At 41.7% G+C, this 19,676-nt stretch overlaps 1 protein-coding gene across 4 annotated transcripts in view; it reads right to left on the reverse strand.

Annotated features, from left to right (window-relative positions):
* Positions 1 to 19,676, reverse strand: part of LOC134527803 (uncharacterized) — a 121,780-nt gene that overhangs the window by 12,701 nt on the left and 89,403 nt on the right. For all 4 annotated transcript variants that reach the window (XR_010074280.1, XR_010074278.1, XR_010074279.1 and 1 more), the window contains exon 4: positions 1,599 to 1,663. Coding sequence is in view for 1 of the 4 variants with exons in the window: in XM_063360750.1 (XP_063216820.1) it covers positions 1,599 to 1,663 (65 nt within the window). In the remaining 3 variants the exon portion in view is untranslated. The remainder of the gene's footprint in view (positions 1 to 1,598; positions 1,664 to 19,676) is intronic.

Consider the following 19,676-nt stretch of genomic DNA (forward strand, 5'->3'; position numbering starts at 1 on the left):
GTATCCAACGACGGAAACGTCCGAATCCTGATGATTGACAAGCCACCACAGGAATCCGCCACAAAATCGTAGTCCCATAAGAATAGCATTGCACCAGAATCTTCTATGATATACTACGTCTGTGATTCGATACTTTTCAACTAAAGTTTTCTCGTTTTTTCTTTGTCCTCTAGATAATCTGAGACAATATAGAAGCAGCAAGTATATAAATATTTGAATTTTCAGCCTATTACTTAATGAAGCCGCGAATTTTTCCTGTTTACGGTTAAAGACGATATCTGTGGTTTTATTTACAAAATTTTCTATCACAAACCAAAATAGCAAACCTTCAAGGATACTTAAATCACCACAAAGACATACTAATTGGCATGCTAAATTTTTACATTTTTGTAATTGGTTCTGACTTAACGTGTGCTACCTTTTAAGTTTATGCTGTATAATTTATTGTGTTGAAGATAGAGGAAGTATTAAAGATAGAACACTGAGCGTCTGGATAATGTTTAGTTGTTCAATAATACAAACACAAAGAAGTTTGTTACTGTCGTAAAATGATTTCATTGAAGAATTTGAAGTTAAATTTTTCATTTCCCGTACATTTTCTTGTGACGTGTTGTTACCCAAAGTTATTGGAATTAAATAATTTTACGACGACAAGTTTTGCGGTGGGTGTAGAGTTATCTTTAATAAAACGTTATCCAGACTCTAAGAGTTCCATTGTAAATACTTCCTTTATTATTTGCAATAACAAATTGTTCAGTTCCAACTTCAAAGTCCTTGGGAAATGCTTTATACCATAAGTTGTACATATGTTTTGATTTTTTTGTGAACCTACAGCCGTAGCTTGTCGGTCGAATATAAATCACTGTATATATTTGGCGACACCTGCACTTGTAGGCATACAGAATACGAGAACTGACCTCTTTCCGAGCAGTTGGAAGCTTGGTACAAGTCCAGATGGAAGGAACGCTCTGCTTCGACGTAACCTTGTTTTGCGGTTGAGTTTGCATTGGCCAGGCCAGTCACTTTAAGTTCGCAAGATCCGACGCACTGGGAGAAAAAATGCAGCTTTACTAGAAGCATGTATTTTTAACAAAATAAATAAATTGTAAGATCAGTTGTGTGTCAAAACACTGTAGCATCATCTGTGTTTCGTGGTTTGTTGAGGTTCTTTCAGGTACATGTCCACTGTCAACCAATCATATTAATTCTGTGCGGAAACAAATGCGTCCTGAATGTCACGAAAAGTAAGGTAGTGCCTTTTTTAGAAGACGGTCACCAATCATAAGGAACACTACTTGTGCAAGCATAGCTCATTCAGATTTTTTTTCATGACCAATACTTGCACTTCATTATTATATTCGTAGTAATTTAAAAGAAGTTACGTAGCTAGACAATAATCATAATTTTTTGCATCATGATTGATTGTTTGATCAAAACGTGTCTTTCGCTGGAGGTTTACTTCCATAAATAGAAACCAATTACAGATAGGTAGTAGCCAATGACCAAATTTATATTCATGTTTATCGAACTATGATCTTGCAAATGTTTTTAACAAAAAATAACGATAGAAAAGGCCAACAATTCCGCAAATTACTCACAGCGTGTCGCAAGTCGTACGCATCCGCGCTCGAACAGAACGAAGTTTCGTTGCATCTCGAACCACCTGCGGACACACGAAACAAAAAGTTCATTCCCTCGATCACACTGGACATCCCTGATGTGGAGTGGCAACGATTAGGGCAACTAATATTTGGCGATTGGATTTTCGAGAATAGCTGTGAAATAAAACATTGTAGTATCAACTGAGTTTCATGCTGAAGCAAACCATCTCTGAATGGTCTGGTCAAATAAGGCAATGGTTGCTCTTGACAACGGCAGCCAATAAAAAAAAAGTTGAAAAGGACATACCATGTTGCAGTCCAGCAACCGTTAAGCTCGATTCGGCGTATCATTTTTTTCGTCTGGATGGTAATGAATCAACTCACAACCAAAGAAGCTGTCAAAACCTTGTGAAAGGACAAATAACCACCTACGAACGTGAAACATCGTCCCCAGCAGAATAAGAATGGCGAGTCTCACGTTCCGGTAATTTTACTTTTGAATAATATTCCAGTTCAATATTGTATATTATTTTATGGGCAATTTATATGTGCTAATAAATAGATTTACAGATTATTCCGACCTTACGGTGGCGTTGTCATATTCCCCTTCCACATATACGCCTTAAAAGGGTAGGGTGGGAGTTACATTCCAGTTCGCTTTTATAAACATTCCAGAGCTTTTAAGAATACAGAACTGTGAGGGATCGCTCTCTATTGTTGATCGGGAGGGTATTAGAGCTTCGGCAATGACCAGCGGCTGGGGCCACCAACCCAGCATAGTCACCGCCTCAGCCCCTATACCACACTCAGCTAACCAGATAGTTGGCTGTGTCCTGAGCCCTAAGACTTTATCAGCACTGCTGGTGCCTTCCCCGATCTCCCACATCACGCTGGGACCCCTCAAATCACCTAGTGAACCCGTGGTCCGGTGGAGGCCTATCCAACCTCTGTTAACTATACAGGCTAGTACCGGAGCTGTGTCGTCGCTCACCACGTTGACTTCACATCGGGCTAGGGAACCCTTGGAGCCTGCTCCAAGCGATCGGATCACCGCTACCAAATACGAGTCCTACCCAATCAGAATCCAGGGTCTTGGAGGAAACCTCAGCGGGACACCAAAAAATCTTTCATGGATTCTTCCCGTACTACTATCAACTTGGTGTTGATTCGGCAGACCGTTCGCCAGCAGCTAACCGACTGCCACTCTTCAGAGTTACTCCAATGGATGTCCTCGTCTCCTCGGACTACCCTCCGACTTGCCGTACCTCGTCCCGACAGATTTATAGCCGATTAAGGCCCGGAAGTGCCTGAACTCATCCGGCGGCGATCGCAGAAAGCTCTGGCTAGAAATGACAGACCAACTGTGCGTATGCTGGAGGGCATTGGGGTTACCTCGGTACCTCCCCCGACCACTGGACAAGGTCTAGCAGTTTACAGTTCTTTTTTAAGCCCAGGTACATCCAAACACAGCGGTGCCCTTCTCAGTCCGTCCATTACCATAGGCCTGATCCATTCACTATGGGGTCCTGTGGGGCCGAAACGTCGATGCTCGGCAGTTGAACCCCCCAGAAAGGTTTCAATCGCATTTGCTGTTGCCCGCAGATTCAGCCAATCCACCATTTCTGGTTCCATACATGGAATCGTGGATGCACTGTGGCAGGGTTACGCCCGGCATTGTCCTCTTCAGTTAAGGCGATGCTATGACCAGAGGTTCAGGCTACCCATCCCAACATGGTTACCCCGATTTGCCCCCAACAGCGGTGCCCACGTGGAGGCAGAGGATTGCCACTTGGTGCGGAGAGGCTATATATTCGCATCCTTGCACACATTCTGTGAACCTGTTGGATCATGTCTTTGATAAATATATATATACAACTATAGCTATATTTATTTTAAGGTGGAAAATTAAATATATATATTTACAACTATATATTTAATTTTCCACCTTTAAATGATAGGATCACATCCTGAAGTCCCACAGAGAATCGTTGTCGATGGAAGACTGCACGCCAGTTCGGTTTCAAGCTCGTAGAGGCGATGAGACGTGTGATACACGAGCCGGTGTCGCCCTTGGCTACTCCGCGTTGTTAAAGCTCGAGCGCAGACAATATTTGATGAAACCGAGTATCCAGCTAACTCATCCATACCTTTTATTGAGGGTGCATACCCAAGGATTATTAGGCTGTACAGAATTGTTAAGAAGAAAGCTTTGAATTTAAAAAATAAAAGATTACAAGAAGAAAAGTCTAAAAGACAGGTCTGCAACTTTTGCCACAAAAAGAAGTACAGAATAACCTCCGTAAAGTGTGTTACCTGTAGACCTGCTATATGTGAAGAACACTCCAGAACAGTGTACGTGAAATGTCATTCACAAACAGACAGTAATGGAGATAGTGACATGTTTTAAAAGTATTAACAATGCATATTTTTCTTGGTTTTAGATGTAACTAAACATTAAAAATTTTAATATTTTAAGATAATATAATTATTTATGTAAGCCTCAAGCATTAAAAATATTTAGTTATTTAAGTATTTATGCAGTTGTATAAATTAACAATTTTTAATTAAAAAGTTGTTAGATATTAATTATAATTTTGACAATATAGTGCTTTAATATAGGCCTACTTTTTCCAAGAACAAAATTTAACTTATTTGTTTTGAAGTATAGCTAGGAGACAAAATCTATGGCAGCCTGAAACCTCCTGCGCAAATGCTTGTAAAAGCGTAAGAGCGAGTTCTCAAGGGTTAAACAGTATATAGGAACCACTCTTCATAAATCCTCAAAATAAAGCTCTGCATCGAACAGGAGACAGATCGCTCTGATTGGTAAGACAACCCAGCTAAGCTCAACATAATCTACTTGCCTACAAACAGGATATTACAGACTTAGACACCTGTACAAATTTAAACACATTTTGCCTACCGATATTAAAATTAAACTTTGTGACACACTTGTGCTATCTCCTTTTAATTACTGTGCGGGATTATTTGTCGGCATTGACAAAACAATAAAGTATAGAATTCAGAAACTGCATTTAATTTAAAGAAACACGATAATATAAGTCAGAAACTTGCATCAACAAATTGGCTCAACATGGACCTCAGAAGGCAGTTTCATTCTATAACCCAACTAAAAAATATACATCTTAGAGCATCACAAAGTTTCTTGTTTTCTAAACTTTCTGGTCAGATTTTTAAACACGGATACTACAGCAGACATAAGAAAAATATTCAAATACCAAAGCACCATAGCACTTTCTTTAAAAGATCATTTAGTTACCTGGCAAGCCATCTGTGGAATGATTTACCAGACTCGCTGCGGCAGTACACGTTCGACACGGGTTTCAAAACGCGTTACCGCGCGCTTCTTCACAAGCAACAGTCAGATGCAACTCTGACACAATAATGGTGACTGCACACTGGAAATGTGACCTACCCAGTAAATATTGCTACGATCGCGCTTGGCTGCAGTGCTTGGCGTCGCCGCGCTCGTTCGGCCTGTCTGCGCCCCCTTTCACCCGCATCCTCTCCCTGGTATCTCGTGTCATACTATCTCGCGACATCCTGACCTTCGCAGCGCGCACCTGCCTCAGATCGAGTTACGTAAAAAAGGCCGCACTGCGGCATAAAAGGACTCAGACATGTTTATCGGCGTGTTTTGTGGGAACCCGATGCTTGTTGCGTTTATCGGTGTTCTTTGAGCAGCCGCCGCGTCCTTCGACAGGACTCACGATGCGTTTCTGGGCATTTCGACGGCGAAGGTAGCGCGATATATCGGAGACATTCCCGATTGATCTGGACGGGAACCCAAGGGCTATATAAGGAGGTGGGGCCGACCTTCGAGTCAGTCTGAGTCTGAGTGAGTTCGTAGTGTTCAGTCGGGAGTTCTCCCGCGGCGGAGTTTCCGGGCGATAGTGCCGCGGGTGCGGCAGAGTGGCGAAGTCCTTGGACGAAGGTTCCAGGGCAGGGAGTGAGTGAGTTCAGTGGAGTCGGGAGTTTTCCCGCGGCGGAGCTTCCGGGCGATAGAGTCGCGAGCGCGGCGGAGTCCCGAGTGAAGTTCTGAGCGAGGTGTCGAGTGGGATCTCGGCGAAGGGTGTGCGGCGGCGACGGAGTGTGGTGACGGAGTCTGCGGCGGAGACCCACGAGGGGTGCTGTGGCGAGAGTTGCGCCATAGGTGCGGCCCAGCGAGGTGTGCGGAACGAGTAACTGGGGAATTGACATTTCTTTAAGTGTAATTAATTATTTGCCAATTTAGAAGATTATTTGTAAGTGACAATTAATGGTAATAAATAAAACTGTGTGTGTGATAAAAAACTTTAATTGGGCTATCCTTTACGAACCCGCGGTAAATCCTAACATTTTGGTGTCAGAAGTGGGATAGTCCTAATTAATAGATTTATGATTCAGTTAAGGATAGAATTTAGTTTACGAGAATATAGTTAGTGTTTAGAACTTTAGTTAAGTTGAAATTTTCTAAAGTTAGTTTGAGTATACTGTAGTCATTGTTAGTTTTGAATGTAATCGAGTTATTGTTAGTTTAATTAGAAGGTTCGGCTAGGTCAATTATAATTAAGAACAGTATTAGAAAAAAAAATATTTAGGTTGTTTAATTATTAAATGTTTTAGAGAGAGATGGCTGCTGAAGAGTTAAGTGTAGAAGATATCAGGAAAATAAGGGTTCTTCTGGAAGAAATGGTGAATGACATGAGGGCATGGAGAACCAGTATGAAAAACTCTGCAAAAGAAGTGAAGAGTGAAAATAATGAGAGTAAGGACCATCATGAAGAAACGAAGAGCGGGTCAGACAATAGCCTAGAAGAAATGAAGAAGGATAAGGATGAAATGAAGAATGGCCAGTAAGAAATGAAGAGTAAAAAGAAGACCGAAGTGAAGATAAGCATAGAAGAGAAGAACAGAGAAATGAAGACCAGCGAAGAAGAGACCAGCCAAAAGGAGACCAGCCAAGAGGAGACCAGCCAAGAGGAGACCAGCCAAGAGGAGACCAGCCAAGAGGAGACCAGCCAAGAGGAGAACAGCCAGGACAAGAACAGCGAAGCGAAGAACAGCGAAGAGAAGACCAGTGAGAGGAAAACAGTCAAGAGAACAGTGAAGAGAACAACGAAGAGAACAGCGAAGAACACAGAGAAGAGAACATTAGTCAAGGAGAGAACAGCCAGGACATGAAGATGAAAGAATAGCTGAAGAAAAGCACAGAAGTAGTGAAGATGAGTTACAAACTAAGTAATATTGAACAAGAAGAAATGAAGATCAACCAAAGAGAGAGGGGAAAATGCCAAGAAGAGCTGAAGAAAAGCCTAGAAGAGGTGTACATGAGTCAAGAAGAGATAGAGAAGTGCAAAGAAGAGACACAGGAAGACCAAGAAGAGGTGAAGAAGGACCAAGAACAGGGGAAGAAAAACCGAGAAGAGAAAATGTGAACACAAAGAGTGAAGAAGATGGTGCAAGGAGTAATTGAGTGCAGTCCAGACGATAAACATAAGAACGAAGAGGGAATGAGGAACCAAGAAGAGACGAAGAAGAACTGGGAAGAAATGCTTTGTGAACGAGTAGCTACGAGAGAACAAACAGAGAGAAAAAGGAAAGAAACAAGGAAACTGTTGGAAGGCAATAAGCAATGCACTCAAGAGTATCAGGTCCGTCCAAAGCCACGGTCGGCCCGTCTCGGGCAGCTCGCTGAACAACATGGGGCATCTGCGATGCAGAAGTGTCGCCGGGTGACAAGAGAAGCTACATCTACTGCGAGAGAGGGTTATGTGGTGAGACTGTACAGCCCGCGATGGAGGAAAGGCAGGAGGCCTAAACTTCGAGTAGCATGGGGACCTCCAGGAGGAGATGCATTACTTGTTCGGGACGAACAGGTTTAAGGAGGGGGCAATGTTACGATCGCGCTTGGCTGCAGTGCTTGGCGTCGCCGCGCTCGTTCGGCCTGTCTGCGCCCCCTTCCACCCGCATCCTCTCCTTGGTATCTCGTGTCATACTATCTCGCGACATCCTGACCTTCGCAGCGCGCACCTGCCTCAGATCGAGTTATGTAAAAGAGGCCGCACTGCGGCATAAAAGGACTCAGATATGTTTATCGGCGTGTTTTGTGGGAACCCGATGCTTGTTGCGTTTATCGGTGTTCTTTGAGCAGCCGCCGCGTCCTTCGACAGGACACACGACGCGTTTCTGGGCATTTCGACGGCGAAGGTAGCGCGATATATCGGAGACATTCCCGATTGTTCTGGACGGGAACCCAAGGGCTATATAAGGAGGTGGGGCCGACCTTCGAGTCAGTCTGAGTCTGAGTGAGTTCGGAGTGTTCAGTCGGGAGTTATCCCGCGGCGGAGTTTCCGGGCGATAGTGCCGCGGGTGCAGCAGAGTGGCGAAGTCCTTGGACGAAGGTTCCAGGGCAGGGAGTGAGTGAGTTCAGTGGAGTCGGGAGTTTTCCCGCGGCGGAGCTTCCGGGCGATAGAGTCGCGAGCGCGGCGGAGTCCCGAGTGAAGTTCCGAGCGAGGTGTCGAGTGGGATCTCGGCGAAGGGTGTGCGGCGGCGACGGAGTGTGGCGATGGAGTCCCGCGGCGGAGACCCACGAGGGGTGCTGCGGCGAGAGTTGCGCCAGAGGTGCGGCCCAGCGAGGTGTGCGGAACGAGTAACTGGGGAATTGACATTTCTTTAAGTGTAATTAATTATTTGCCAATTTAGAAGATTATTTGTAAGTGACAAGTAATGGTCATAAATAAAACTGTGTGTGTGATAAAAATCTTTAATTGGGCTATCCTTTACGAACCTGCGGTAATCGTAACAATATTACAACAGACAATCTTTACAGATGTGGCATATTATATTATATAGCTACGAATCCTTACATTCATGTTTTATTTTTTAAGTGATTTTTTGGAATAGTTTTTAGTGTTTTTTCCTTAATTTATATTATTCATTAAGCTTCCTTAATTTATTGTATTCAATAGTGTGGTCTCAATGTTTAGTGTAAAAGTGTTATATTTTTATAATGTAGTGTAATAACACGAGTAAATTGCAAACCGGCCTAGTGCTGAATTTTGTTCGTGTATAAAATAAAATAAATAAATATGTAAATAAAAAATAAACAGAAGATTGGCCAGTAGCCCCAACCAATCAGATTGACCCAGCTCCGATTGGATAAACCAACCAGCTAACCAGAAGAAAAACTCTGATTGGCCTAAATCTGCAGCAAATCAGGAAACACTTTTTATATCAGGCGAGAGTATTTAAAAGCAGGACCTCAGTAGGTAGTTGCTACCCAGAAATCCCATCTGGAACAACTACAGTTTCCGCTAGCCCTCATCCGCTTCCTTCCCCTTCGGGCCCTCGGTCGCGATAGTCGTTCACTCACAGGCAACAGGTTTCCTCCAGTGTGCTCGCTGGTTTACTGTTGCCTACCCTTTGCTACTCCCCAGAGGCTGCCGGGGTGCAGGCTTGACCGCGCCAGACGCCCGTCGCCAGCTGCTTACCCCTCCCACCCAGGAGGGTGAAGAGAGCATTGGCAGTTATACATTTTATCAAATTTAGCGTATAGATCCCACCTGGCACGCATCACTTGCCTCAGTCAAATCATTCCCATTTGGTTAGCAGGGCTCACAAACACTTCGGCTGTGTGAGACTGACTTCAGCGTGGAAGGGCTGTAGTCTAAAAAAAAAGTAGTTGCTACCCTGATTATGACGACAGCAAGGTTAACCTAAATGGTGGTGAGATCTTCGCCTTTGAGTGGCACAATCCAGAAGCCAAGCAACTTCAGACAATGACCACGACAGCCTGCGATCCTTCATTTTTTTTTTTCAATGAAAATTTAAGATAATCTTCCAAACGTAACTATCCTGAAAGTACTTACACATTCTCCAACAATCATTCACACACATTCACGCATATTCTGTCACACATTACGAACACAACAGCCTAATCATGGGAGTCTATTAAATACGTAAACAATTGGAAATATGAATGAATTCTGTACTCCTTTTACTTACTTTTCTGGAGTCCATAATTTCTTGAGCAGCAACTCAGATTGTGTTGTTGGTCAGATAACTGGTGGCATTGAGGTCGCAAATTAATTTTATTCTTATTGTATGTCGTGTACTACCAATATTAACAATATAAACTACACATTAAAGTCTTTAACCTTAACGTCTATATCGTCCAGCCCAACGTAAATGTGTAGAATAACATTGCAGTCTCGAATCACACAATAATAATTTGTGTACTTTTAACATTTAAAATTTTACACTGACACAAGAAGCCATCATGTTTTGGTTTTGGTTGTTACAAAAATGCAAGAATAATTCAATTAAAAAACCTTCCGCAATCGATTTGGCCAAAGCGAATTCGGTTATCGTAGCAATAAACTTATATTACTCTCCTAAAAATAACTATGTAATGTTAATCATTATCCCTTAATACATTGTTTTTGACATACGCCATTGCATTTCTGCATTGTTTGTCATGGGAAAACTTAAAAACGCAAAATAAGCAATTAAAATGAAAACAAGCTTAATCAACTGATGTCGAACAGATGGACCCAGCAATAAACCTAAACAGGTATTATGGAATACACAATGATGACAGCACAAACAGATCTAAACTTAAAATATTTAACTACGCCAGAATTCCGTATAAGTAATTTAGTCATAAAAGTAATAATATCTCAGACGAACACAGCGGGCTAACAAATGCGAGACAGTTTTAACAAGAACAGGAATCGCAGACAGACAACAAACCTGGACATGGCAGAAAACATACGAAAACAATGATTGAAATAAACAGGTATTATGGACATCACATCGACAACATTCTTGAGTTTTTTCCATGACAAACAGTACAAAACAACAATGGCGTGTGTCCAAAAAATTTTATGAAATCAAATTTTCCCATGACATGAATCATTTAAAGAACGAACCTATCATTACCCTACCAACCTTAGAGAAAAATAAGATTTATTTTAGAAATATCTTGACACGAATGGTTTTGAAAAACACAGACGTTTCTACTATCGCTCGATATTTATTTTTAAGTATTTTACATTACAAGCAAATTAATAAAACCTAAAAATAATTTTCAATGAATTATATTCCATATTAATTATTATCCTTGTTAGCAAAGGAGAAATTAAATACCAAATTTAATGCTTAAAATACTTTTTTGTCTCTCTGAACAAAATAAACAAATAAAATATCTGTTAGGTGCTATTAACTAAATAATAAAACATAGTTGTTTAGAAAAATTATTACCAGCATTAACATGGTATTTTTTATTGTGATAACTAAAACGTTCCAAAGATATAACATTTATACATCAAAATGAAATATTAAGTGTAATTAATTCTATTTTGATTGTAATGTTGGAAGTAAAAAACGTTGGGTTTGTTCACTGATAGTTAAATCTTAAGATAAAACTTGGATATATTCCGCAATAACGTGAAGAAAGTCACGGTCCAACCTAATTTCAAACAGTCATGTTGACAGCCCCATGTTGCTGATCAAAATACAGCACTCAGATATTTATTGTTTACTAAAAGAAAGATTGAATAATTTTTACAAGTATGCCATCTACCTTCGTTCACAAATTGACTTGTATTATACATGGTGTAAAATATTATACGTTTTAGTAACCTACATATTTAATCATAATGTAAAGAAACAGAGTGGTTTTTCTTGTTTGTTGTTTGTTTGTAAAACGTAAACTTGTTAACTATTGGATCTATTTCGAAATTTAATTCATTGCTGTAAATTATGTTATTCCAAATGTGCATAAGCGATGTTTTATTACATATTATATATTTCCGTAAGATATTGAAATATTTTCAACTAAAACCGTTAAAACACGACAAAATTAACAAACGCTGACTAAACACATAAAAAAATGAGCAGGTGTGCGCACGTTAATTTCAAATTTTCTCTCTTTTTTAGCTTTTACATATATCATTATTAAGGAACCAGGTTTTTAAAGTTATTTTTAAAATAATGCGTTCCTTTTTGAAAATCTTTAAAAACCTGCGAGAAGGTCCCTCAGCTAATCAGTACATAAACTGATGAATACATGAATGCAGTACAACAAACATAGACTTCAAGAATCCAGCCATACAGTTATACTCACCACAACCACGTATAAGCCTAGGAAACACCCAATAACTTCTTCGTTCATGTTGACACAGGTCAGCTGCGCGCCAGACTGTAGGGTCGCAAATATGGCTAACCATGACTAGAATTACAATCTCACAAAATATTAATAAAAAGCGTAACTCTAAATTATGCTAAAGGTTTGAAATATTATAGCTTAAAAAACTGATTGATGTGGTCTTCGGTAGATTGAAGTTCTATTTGGAAGGTTGTTTTAATACTAAGGTAAACTTCAGTGTGAGTTCCCTTGGTTCCGCCCTACAAAGTCCTTTCTGCACTGTTTTAGTGAATAAGGTTAACTGATTCATCGGCTGTTACACATAATTCTTGTTGACCCAGAAGTTCCCAATTAAAATGTTCTAATAGCATTCCTGCTCTTGCCATGTTCTGCTGGAGTACTCGAGATCACAATCCTGATATAGGTCTCAAGGTCACGAAGTAAATTAATTCGTACTTGTGACACATTTAACTTGACAGTCGGAAAAAACCTAAAATGTGTGATATCAGTTGAACGTGCGGACCAAGAAAGATGTGGGACAATCTCTGTTCCCTGGAAATATTCTGTCTAGGTAGTCATGTACCTGCAGATCGCACTTATACCATATGTTGGAGTAAAAACTTTTAATGTGAGGTTATAATGCGCTTATTTTGCTCTCCCACCACACATTTGAGAAACCTCTAGCTGACTTCAGGTACAAACAATATTATCAATCTGTTTATCTCAAATTAAAAATTTGTTGAACATAGTTAAAAACCATTGACAGTACTGCAGAATTTGCTCCAATTGAATGTGTGTATTTCTTAAAGAATGAAGTGTTTAAGAGTAGTATAGGAATGACGGAGCTGGCGCAGGCGTCAGGGTGTGGATTGTGTGGATTGTGATTGTCGGTCCGCCATCTTGGATTGTGACGTCACGGCGGCCATCTTGGATGGATGTGACCTTGACCTTTGACCTTGACCTTGACCCCGGCGGCCATTTTGGATCCGCCATCTTGGATCCGCCATTTTGGATGACGTCATTGTGTTCTCGAAAATTCCGGCGATGTGTTTTCCGCCATTTTGGATGACGTCATTGTGTTATAGAAAATTCCGGCGATGTGTTTTCTGCCATATTGAATTATGACGTCACCGTTGCAATTTCCGTTACGTCCGCCATCTTTAACTTTTTTATTTATTATCCGATTTTAATGAAATTTTTTTTTTAAATTTATAAAATAAATCAAATAATAAAATTTTAATAAAAAATATTTAAAAATTGTACTTTTACGACACGGAGTTTGGAGTCCTCGGTTCGAACCCGGCGAGGGCAAAAAAAATAAAAATGGCGACCGATCCTTCCCTCGTGGTGGGTGCTGGCAGACTGACTCCCACCACTTTTATTCAAAGCATATATAACATCATCTAGTATGACGTCATGACCGCCATCTTGTCTGCGATGCTGGAAGCCACCATCTTGTTTTCGGCCGCTAGAGTACGCTGACGCCATGTTAGTTTAACTCTTACCCGCTAGAGTGCAGTAATCATTTATTATTGCTGTGACACCCGCCATCTTGTCATTCGGCCGCCATCTTGAAAATCCGTAATTATTTAGCTAGAAATTCGGGAAAAGTTCCAAAATTCATTAAATAAATCACTCATTAATTTACATATTGATTCGATGGATTCCTGTCCTCGGTTCGATACCCGATCGATGCAATAATGTTTAATTTTATGAAAAAAAAACAATAACTTCAATAAACCATGTTCAACATTCTTAAAGAGACTTTATATCCTCTACTACCATCATCCTATAAGCCATCAAGACCAACATATTGGAAATTCGTTATTTTAATGCTAGAGATTCGGGAAAAAGTTCAAAATTAATTAAATAAATTTGTAATCTATATACTGACCGATTAGATCGACTAAGCTCCTTGGTTCGATCCCTGGATGATACAAAACAACTTTAATTTTAAAAAAGTACCACTAATGTGTAAGGTTTGAGAAAATAAAAACACCGCAAGTTCTATTAAAAAATACTTTTATTACATACATACTACACTACTACAAGTACAAAAAAAATACACAGACAAATTACTAAAGCCTTGTGGATTTCTCGATGTCTGCATCTGCCACCCACGAATTGAAGCGAGGTGGAAAGCCCCACCACTTGACGTAGGACAGTCCATTTCTTCGTTTTATAATCTTCTCCACCAAGTACGTATCGGGATACAACGTAGGCTGAATCTCTTCGGCATAAAAGCCGCCATGGATAGGTTTGTGGTCCAAATCTTCGAGGTAGTAGGTCCTAGGCTCTGATTCACGAACATGTGTCACACGGAAAAGTTCGGGACTCCAGTTCGCAGTGAAACCTTTCTCGAAGATACCTTTCTGCTTGGAGATTCGCACAATGTCGCCGACGTTAGCTTTACGCTTTCGTGGATCTTTCTTCTTCGTGTTGGGAAAAACTGTTTGAAGCAGGCGATTATCCTTTACGTCCTTTGGCTCCATTTTCGTGGTAGAATGCACAGTGGAATTATACTCGCTTATTAGTTTCGGCCAGATGTCAAGCCACTTGTAATTTCCGTTAGCCGTGAACTGCCGCCACATCTTGGAACGCAAAGTTCTGTTAAACCTTTCGACAACGGAGGCTTTGACGTTACTAAATGTAGAGTAGTGTTTGATGCCATACTTCTTCATCAAAGCCTTGAAGGTCGCATTGTAGAATTCTTTCCCGAGGTCCGTTTGCAGGTGCGACGGTACACGTCCATCACGCAAAATATTGTTCATGGCCTTGGCTACGTCAGTTGCAGTCTTTGATTTGACAGGTCTAGCCCAAGCGAACTTGCTATAAACATCGATGACTGTCAACATGTACTTGAAACCTTTATTCAATCGGGAATACGGTATCATCTCAACAAGGTCCGCCTGGAATAAATCATCAATTCCACGAACTATGACTTTGCGACGAAGGTATTTCCGTCTAGCAGGAGCATGAAGTTCGCGAGCGATTCCGGTTCGACTCATTGTATGTAGCCGGCTTCCTTCAGTTCTTCAAGTATGGAGACTATTTCGTTGATGTGCGAATAGTTTCCTACACTAAGCGATGCATGTAGAATTCTAAGGCGATCAACTAATTCATTAGGGTCGTCCCAATATACATAGTCAAATGTCTGACCACTTTCTAGCTTTTTTAAACCTTCGCCATGTATTGTTAGTTCACTGAAGAGATTAGCGAGAATGTCGATTTTTTCATGATCTACGTCTTTATATACACCACTATCTGGATCGTTATCGCGAAAATGTGCATTGGTTAGCTCTAGCAGTTTTTTGTACTCTTGTAAGTCGTTGTGAGAATATCCTTTAGGCTCCCTGCGAAACAGCAATTCGTACAGACCCGGAGTCCCGCGCGTTTTGAACTCTGCTACGCGCACGATATTTCCTGGTAGAAAGTCTATTTCTTTAGCACCGAGGAACCATTTATTATGTTTTCTGTACACTCCGTAGGTCGTGTCATTATTCCGGCTCGTAAACGATATCAGGTATGGTCGGACCATTGCATTAACGTGATGTCCCTTTTTCGGTATTTTTTTCTTGTGCATGGACTCTGTACTTGTTAAGTCCTCTTCTTCTCGATCTGGTTCATACTTTCTCTTCTTTACAGTCGGCATTTCATCTTCAACTTCTGTCTTCACAATGAAGGCTGGTTCTTCCTTGTTTTTAAGTTCGTCGAGGCGACTAGTGATTGGTTTAAATATCTCCTCATTTTCCATCTCACGTGCAAGTCTGGTTCGTCTAGCAAGTAAATATTTTTCGCGAACAGACTGTATAGCTCGATGAAGGTCACTGGCCAGGTCCGACATTGTACTGGCTGAAAACTTATTGCAAGACCTCCTTTTATACTTTTCTATTCGTTCGCAGAAACTTCTTTCTTGTGTTTGGCCAAATCTGAATTTGTTGACGATTGAGATAGTGATGCTTTCAGACTACTTTGAAAAGTCCTCAGATCGTCCCGTCTTTGTGCATTCGAAACTTCGATCATGTCGCGAATGCGAGAATCCGAAGCTTCCACGCGCTGGTCTATGGCTACGAGGTACTCAAGTAATTCCTTTTTCACCCCGTCTATTTTTTGAGCCAGTAGCGAAATGTATTTGCGGATAACGTCGTCATGAGACTTGAGAGCAGTACGTAAGTTTCGACTGCTACGACCGAATTTCGAAATGCTATGACTCATGTTTGGTGATAAACTGATCGAAACCTCGTCTGTACCTGCCCTTATATAGAGGCCAGTCTTTGACTATAACTAGGAATCCGTGTTCTTCTTTCCAACACAAGGAGCACATGTCTTTGAATTCCTGGAATGTCATGTCGGTGTTTACGTGATCGTCGTAAGCGTGGCGTAAATTAAGTTCGTCCATGCGAAACAAAACTATGACATTTGCGTTGTCTCGTAGGAGATGTTTTGGAATACGACTGTACGTCTGACACAGGTAAACGCAGTCTACCTTGGCGTGTCTGCCCATGGAAAAGTACTCTTGTATTATGCCTTGTTTCTCGCACATTACATCGTCGAAAACAAACACGGAATTGGCTTTTGCTTCGCTTGGAGGTACAACATCGGTATTATCGCTAAACGGAAAATACTCCAGACCATCCACGGATCGTAGAACAGTTGCTAGGCGCTGGTACTTTGGCTGTTGCAACGACTTGGAATACAAGTAAACGTTCTCGAACCGAAGACCATTTGGTTCCTCCAGTAAACTCAGTAAAACACACGTTTTACCGCAGTTGGACGGACCCGCCATTATGCAACGTACGGCAGAAGGCAACAGTAAGCCATGTCGTGATTCACGCGCACTAAATACATCGTCTTGCGTAATGCGCACGGGCAAACACACGTCTTGCTTGACGACCTGCATTGTACTAAAGTAATTGTATAAAATCAAACACATTTATACTTTCTGGTCAGTTGTGCGTAATGACTCGAAGAGGTAAGAACAAAAAACACATCGGCGCGGGACTCGTGAACTCTCTGATAAACAATCTACCATTCGAGCTACACATTCCCGGCTACAGATTTTGCGGCCCCGGCACGAAACTAGCGAAAAGATTAGCTCGCGGTGACGTGGGCATTAATTCTCTCGACGAAAAGTGCAAGCAGCACGATATCGCATATTCATTAAGCAAGGATCTGAAATCCAGGCACCGGGCCGACGAGATATTGGCACAGGAAGCCGAAGATATAAGTAAATCGTCGAACGCGGGACTAGGAGAGAAAATCGCAGCGTGGGGCGTATCTAAGATCATGAAGGCAAAGACGAAATTAGGACTGGGTGCTCGTCGAACCAGCTACATCAAGTCAAAGACTAACTCACGCAAGACCAAGAAGCGCAAGATCGGTGCAGGCGTGCAAAAAGCCAAGCAAAAACTACAGACTCTCGACAAGAAGATTATAGGAGGATTTCTTCCTTTGCTTTTGCCTGCATTGGGTGCTCTCGGAGGCCTTATCGGTGCAACGAGCGGTATAGTGCGGGCAGTCAACACTTCGAAGAATGAGCGCAAGCAGTTAAAAGAAGCACAGCGACACAATGCCAGCATGGAAGCCATTGCCATCGGTAAAAAATACGGTGCAGGACTGTACTTGCATCCTCACAAGACAGGACGAGGCATGAGAAAGAAACGTGTAAAGAGAAAATCCTAAGTTCCCTACCGAAACGACCGCTCACCAACGTAGATTTAATAAAGTACGCACGCAAACTGAAAATACCAAATTTCCGCGGCGTGTTTATGCGAGACACTTTGCCCAGCAAGCCAAAGACACGTGAGTGCGCCATAATTAATTTAGACACGTCGGCGGGTCGCGGCACGCACTGGGTGGCGTACATAAAGTCTGGAAAAAAAGCTTCTTACTACGACAGTTTTGGAAATTTACGCCCTCCGCCCGAACTGCGACAGTACCTGGGCCGGTCCACTACGTTGTTTTACAATTACGAAACGGAACAGAAGCCTAATCAAACAAACTGCGGACACTTGTGTCTTCGCTTTTTAACAAACAAAAATTAGCTGACAAATAAAAATTGCTACTTAAAGGTTGTGCAGTGATGTTAATTTATTAGTCATGTCGATAACACTTACCCTGACAGGTCACGCATCTGAGCTGCGGGCGGTTCATTTCCCGCCTCTGGATTTAGACGGAGAATGGAGCATCGGACTCGTAGATTTTCAAACGTATAATGCCATACCTAATATCGACGAAGAAAATTGCAAGATCTGCTTCCTGAAAAGTGATGGGACCGCTCATGAAATACGGTTACCTGTTGGCTCTTACGAAATTGACGACATTGCAAATTACATCAGGGATATGTTACCACAGGATGTAGACTTTCAACTGCGTGGAAATCCAAACACTCAAAAAAGCATTCTAACATGCAGTGAAAATGTCGACTTTACGAAACCTGGCACCATAGGTACCATGCTCGGATTCGAATCAAAGGTTTATGATACGGGAAGAACGTACGAATCTACACGCGCAGTAAACATTTTGCCTGTGAATGTCATAAGAATAAACTGTAATTTGGCAAGTGGAACGTATCTCAACGGAAGACTAAGCAACATGCTGCACGAGTTTTCGCCGATGGTCCCGCCAGGATATAAACTGGTCGAAGTACCGCAAAGTATCATTTACGTTCCAGTCGTCGTGAAGTGCGCACACGAAGTCGTCGTCCGAATCGTTGACCAGCGAGGACGATTGGTGAATTTTCAAGACGAAGAAATTACACTACGTCTGCACTTGAAGCGATGGGCATAAAGTTCGTAACACCGAACAGTTATAAAAGAAATCGTATTGGCGTGAACAAGAACAGTTCTCTACCAGACATCGGTGCATTAACACCTGACAACATAAAGTATCTTCTCAGTATTGGACAAGTGCCGAATAAATATGGAAGACGAAATCCTCAACGTGGAAGATCCAGTCATTTTTGATGACAGCATTAAGAAAATGGAATTGCACGAGTACCAGCCTTTCCTGCTCGGACCGTACGCACTACCATCGGAAGTACGCATTGCAGTACAGCACCAAGATATTTGTACTTTACCTTCGCAGTCATTTCTACGTATAAGAGGCACGCTTACAAAAGCGGATGGTACGCATCCGACAACGACGTCAATATCCTGCAATGGTATTCTTCACCTAATCGAGCGCATTACTTATGTACTCAATGGTGTCGAGGTAGACCAGACGAGAGATGTAGGCATAACATCTGCTATGAAAAATTACCTTTCGCTCACGCCAAATGAACTGTCTGCTGCAAAGATGGCCGATTGGGCTCTCGAGGATGAATATAAGCTTCCGGTTTATGCCGAAGGGAAGTTCGAAGTTTGTGTTCCTCTGTCCATGCTTCTTGGATTCGCTGAGGACTACAAGCATATAATCATTAATTCGAAACAAGAGCTCGTACTGCTTCTAGCCAACACGCACATTAATGCAATTGTCGCCGCTGCAGAAAACCCTCAAGATGTCTCGCTAACACTACAGTCTATCGAGTGGATGCTGCCCCACATCCAAGTGAGCACCGTTGAACGAGTCATGATGTTGAAGAACATAGAAAATGGCAAGAATTTCGATGTGCCATTCCGATCCTGGAGCCTGGAAACTTATCCTGGCTTGCCTCATAGTCAGCGTATCAATTGGATAGTAAAGTCCAGCTTCGCTACGGAAAAACCAAGATACATCATCGTCGGGCTTCAGACCGGAAGACAGCTCAATGCAGGAGTAAGTCGCTCCGTATTCGATAACTGTCAAATACGTAATGTAAAAATATTTTTAAACAGCGAAAGTTATCCGTACGTTGACATGAACATGGACTTTGAAAGTGGAAGATTCCTTCTAGCATATCAAATGTATGCCAAGTTTCAGCAAGCTTACTATGGACGGAGACAGTC

Source organism: Bacillus rossius, chromosome 1 (genome assembly GCF_032445375.1).
Source record: "Bacillus rossius redtenbacheri isolate Brsri chromosome 1, Brsri_v3, whole genome shotgun sequence".
In the NCBI taxonomy this organism is placed as follows: domain Eukaryota; kingdom Metazoa; phylum Arthropoda; class Insecta; order Phasmatodea; family Bacillidae; genus Bacillus; species Bacillus rossius.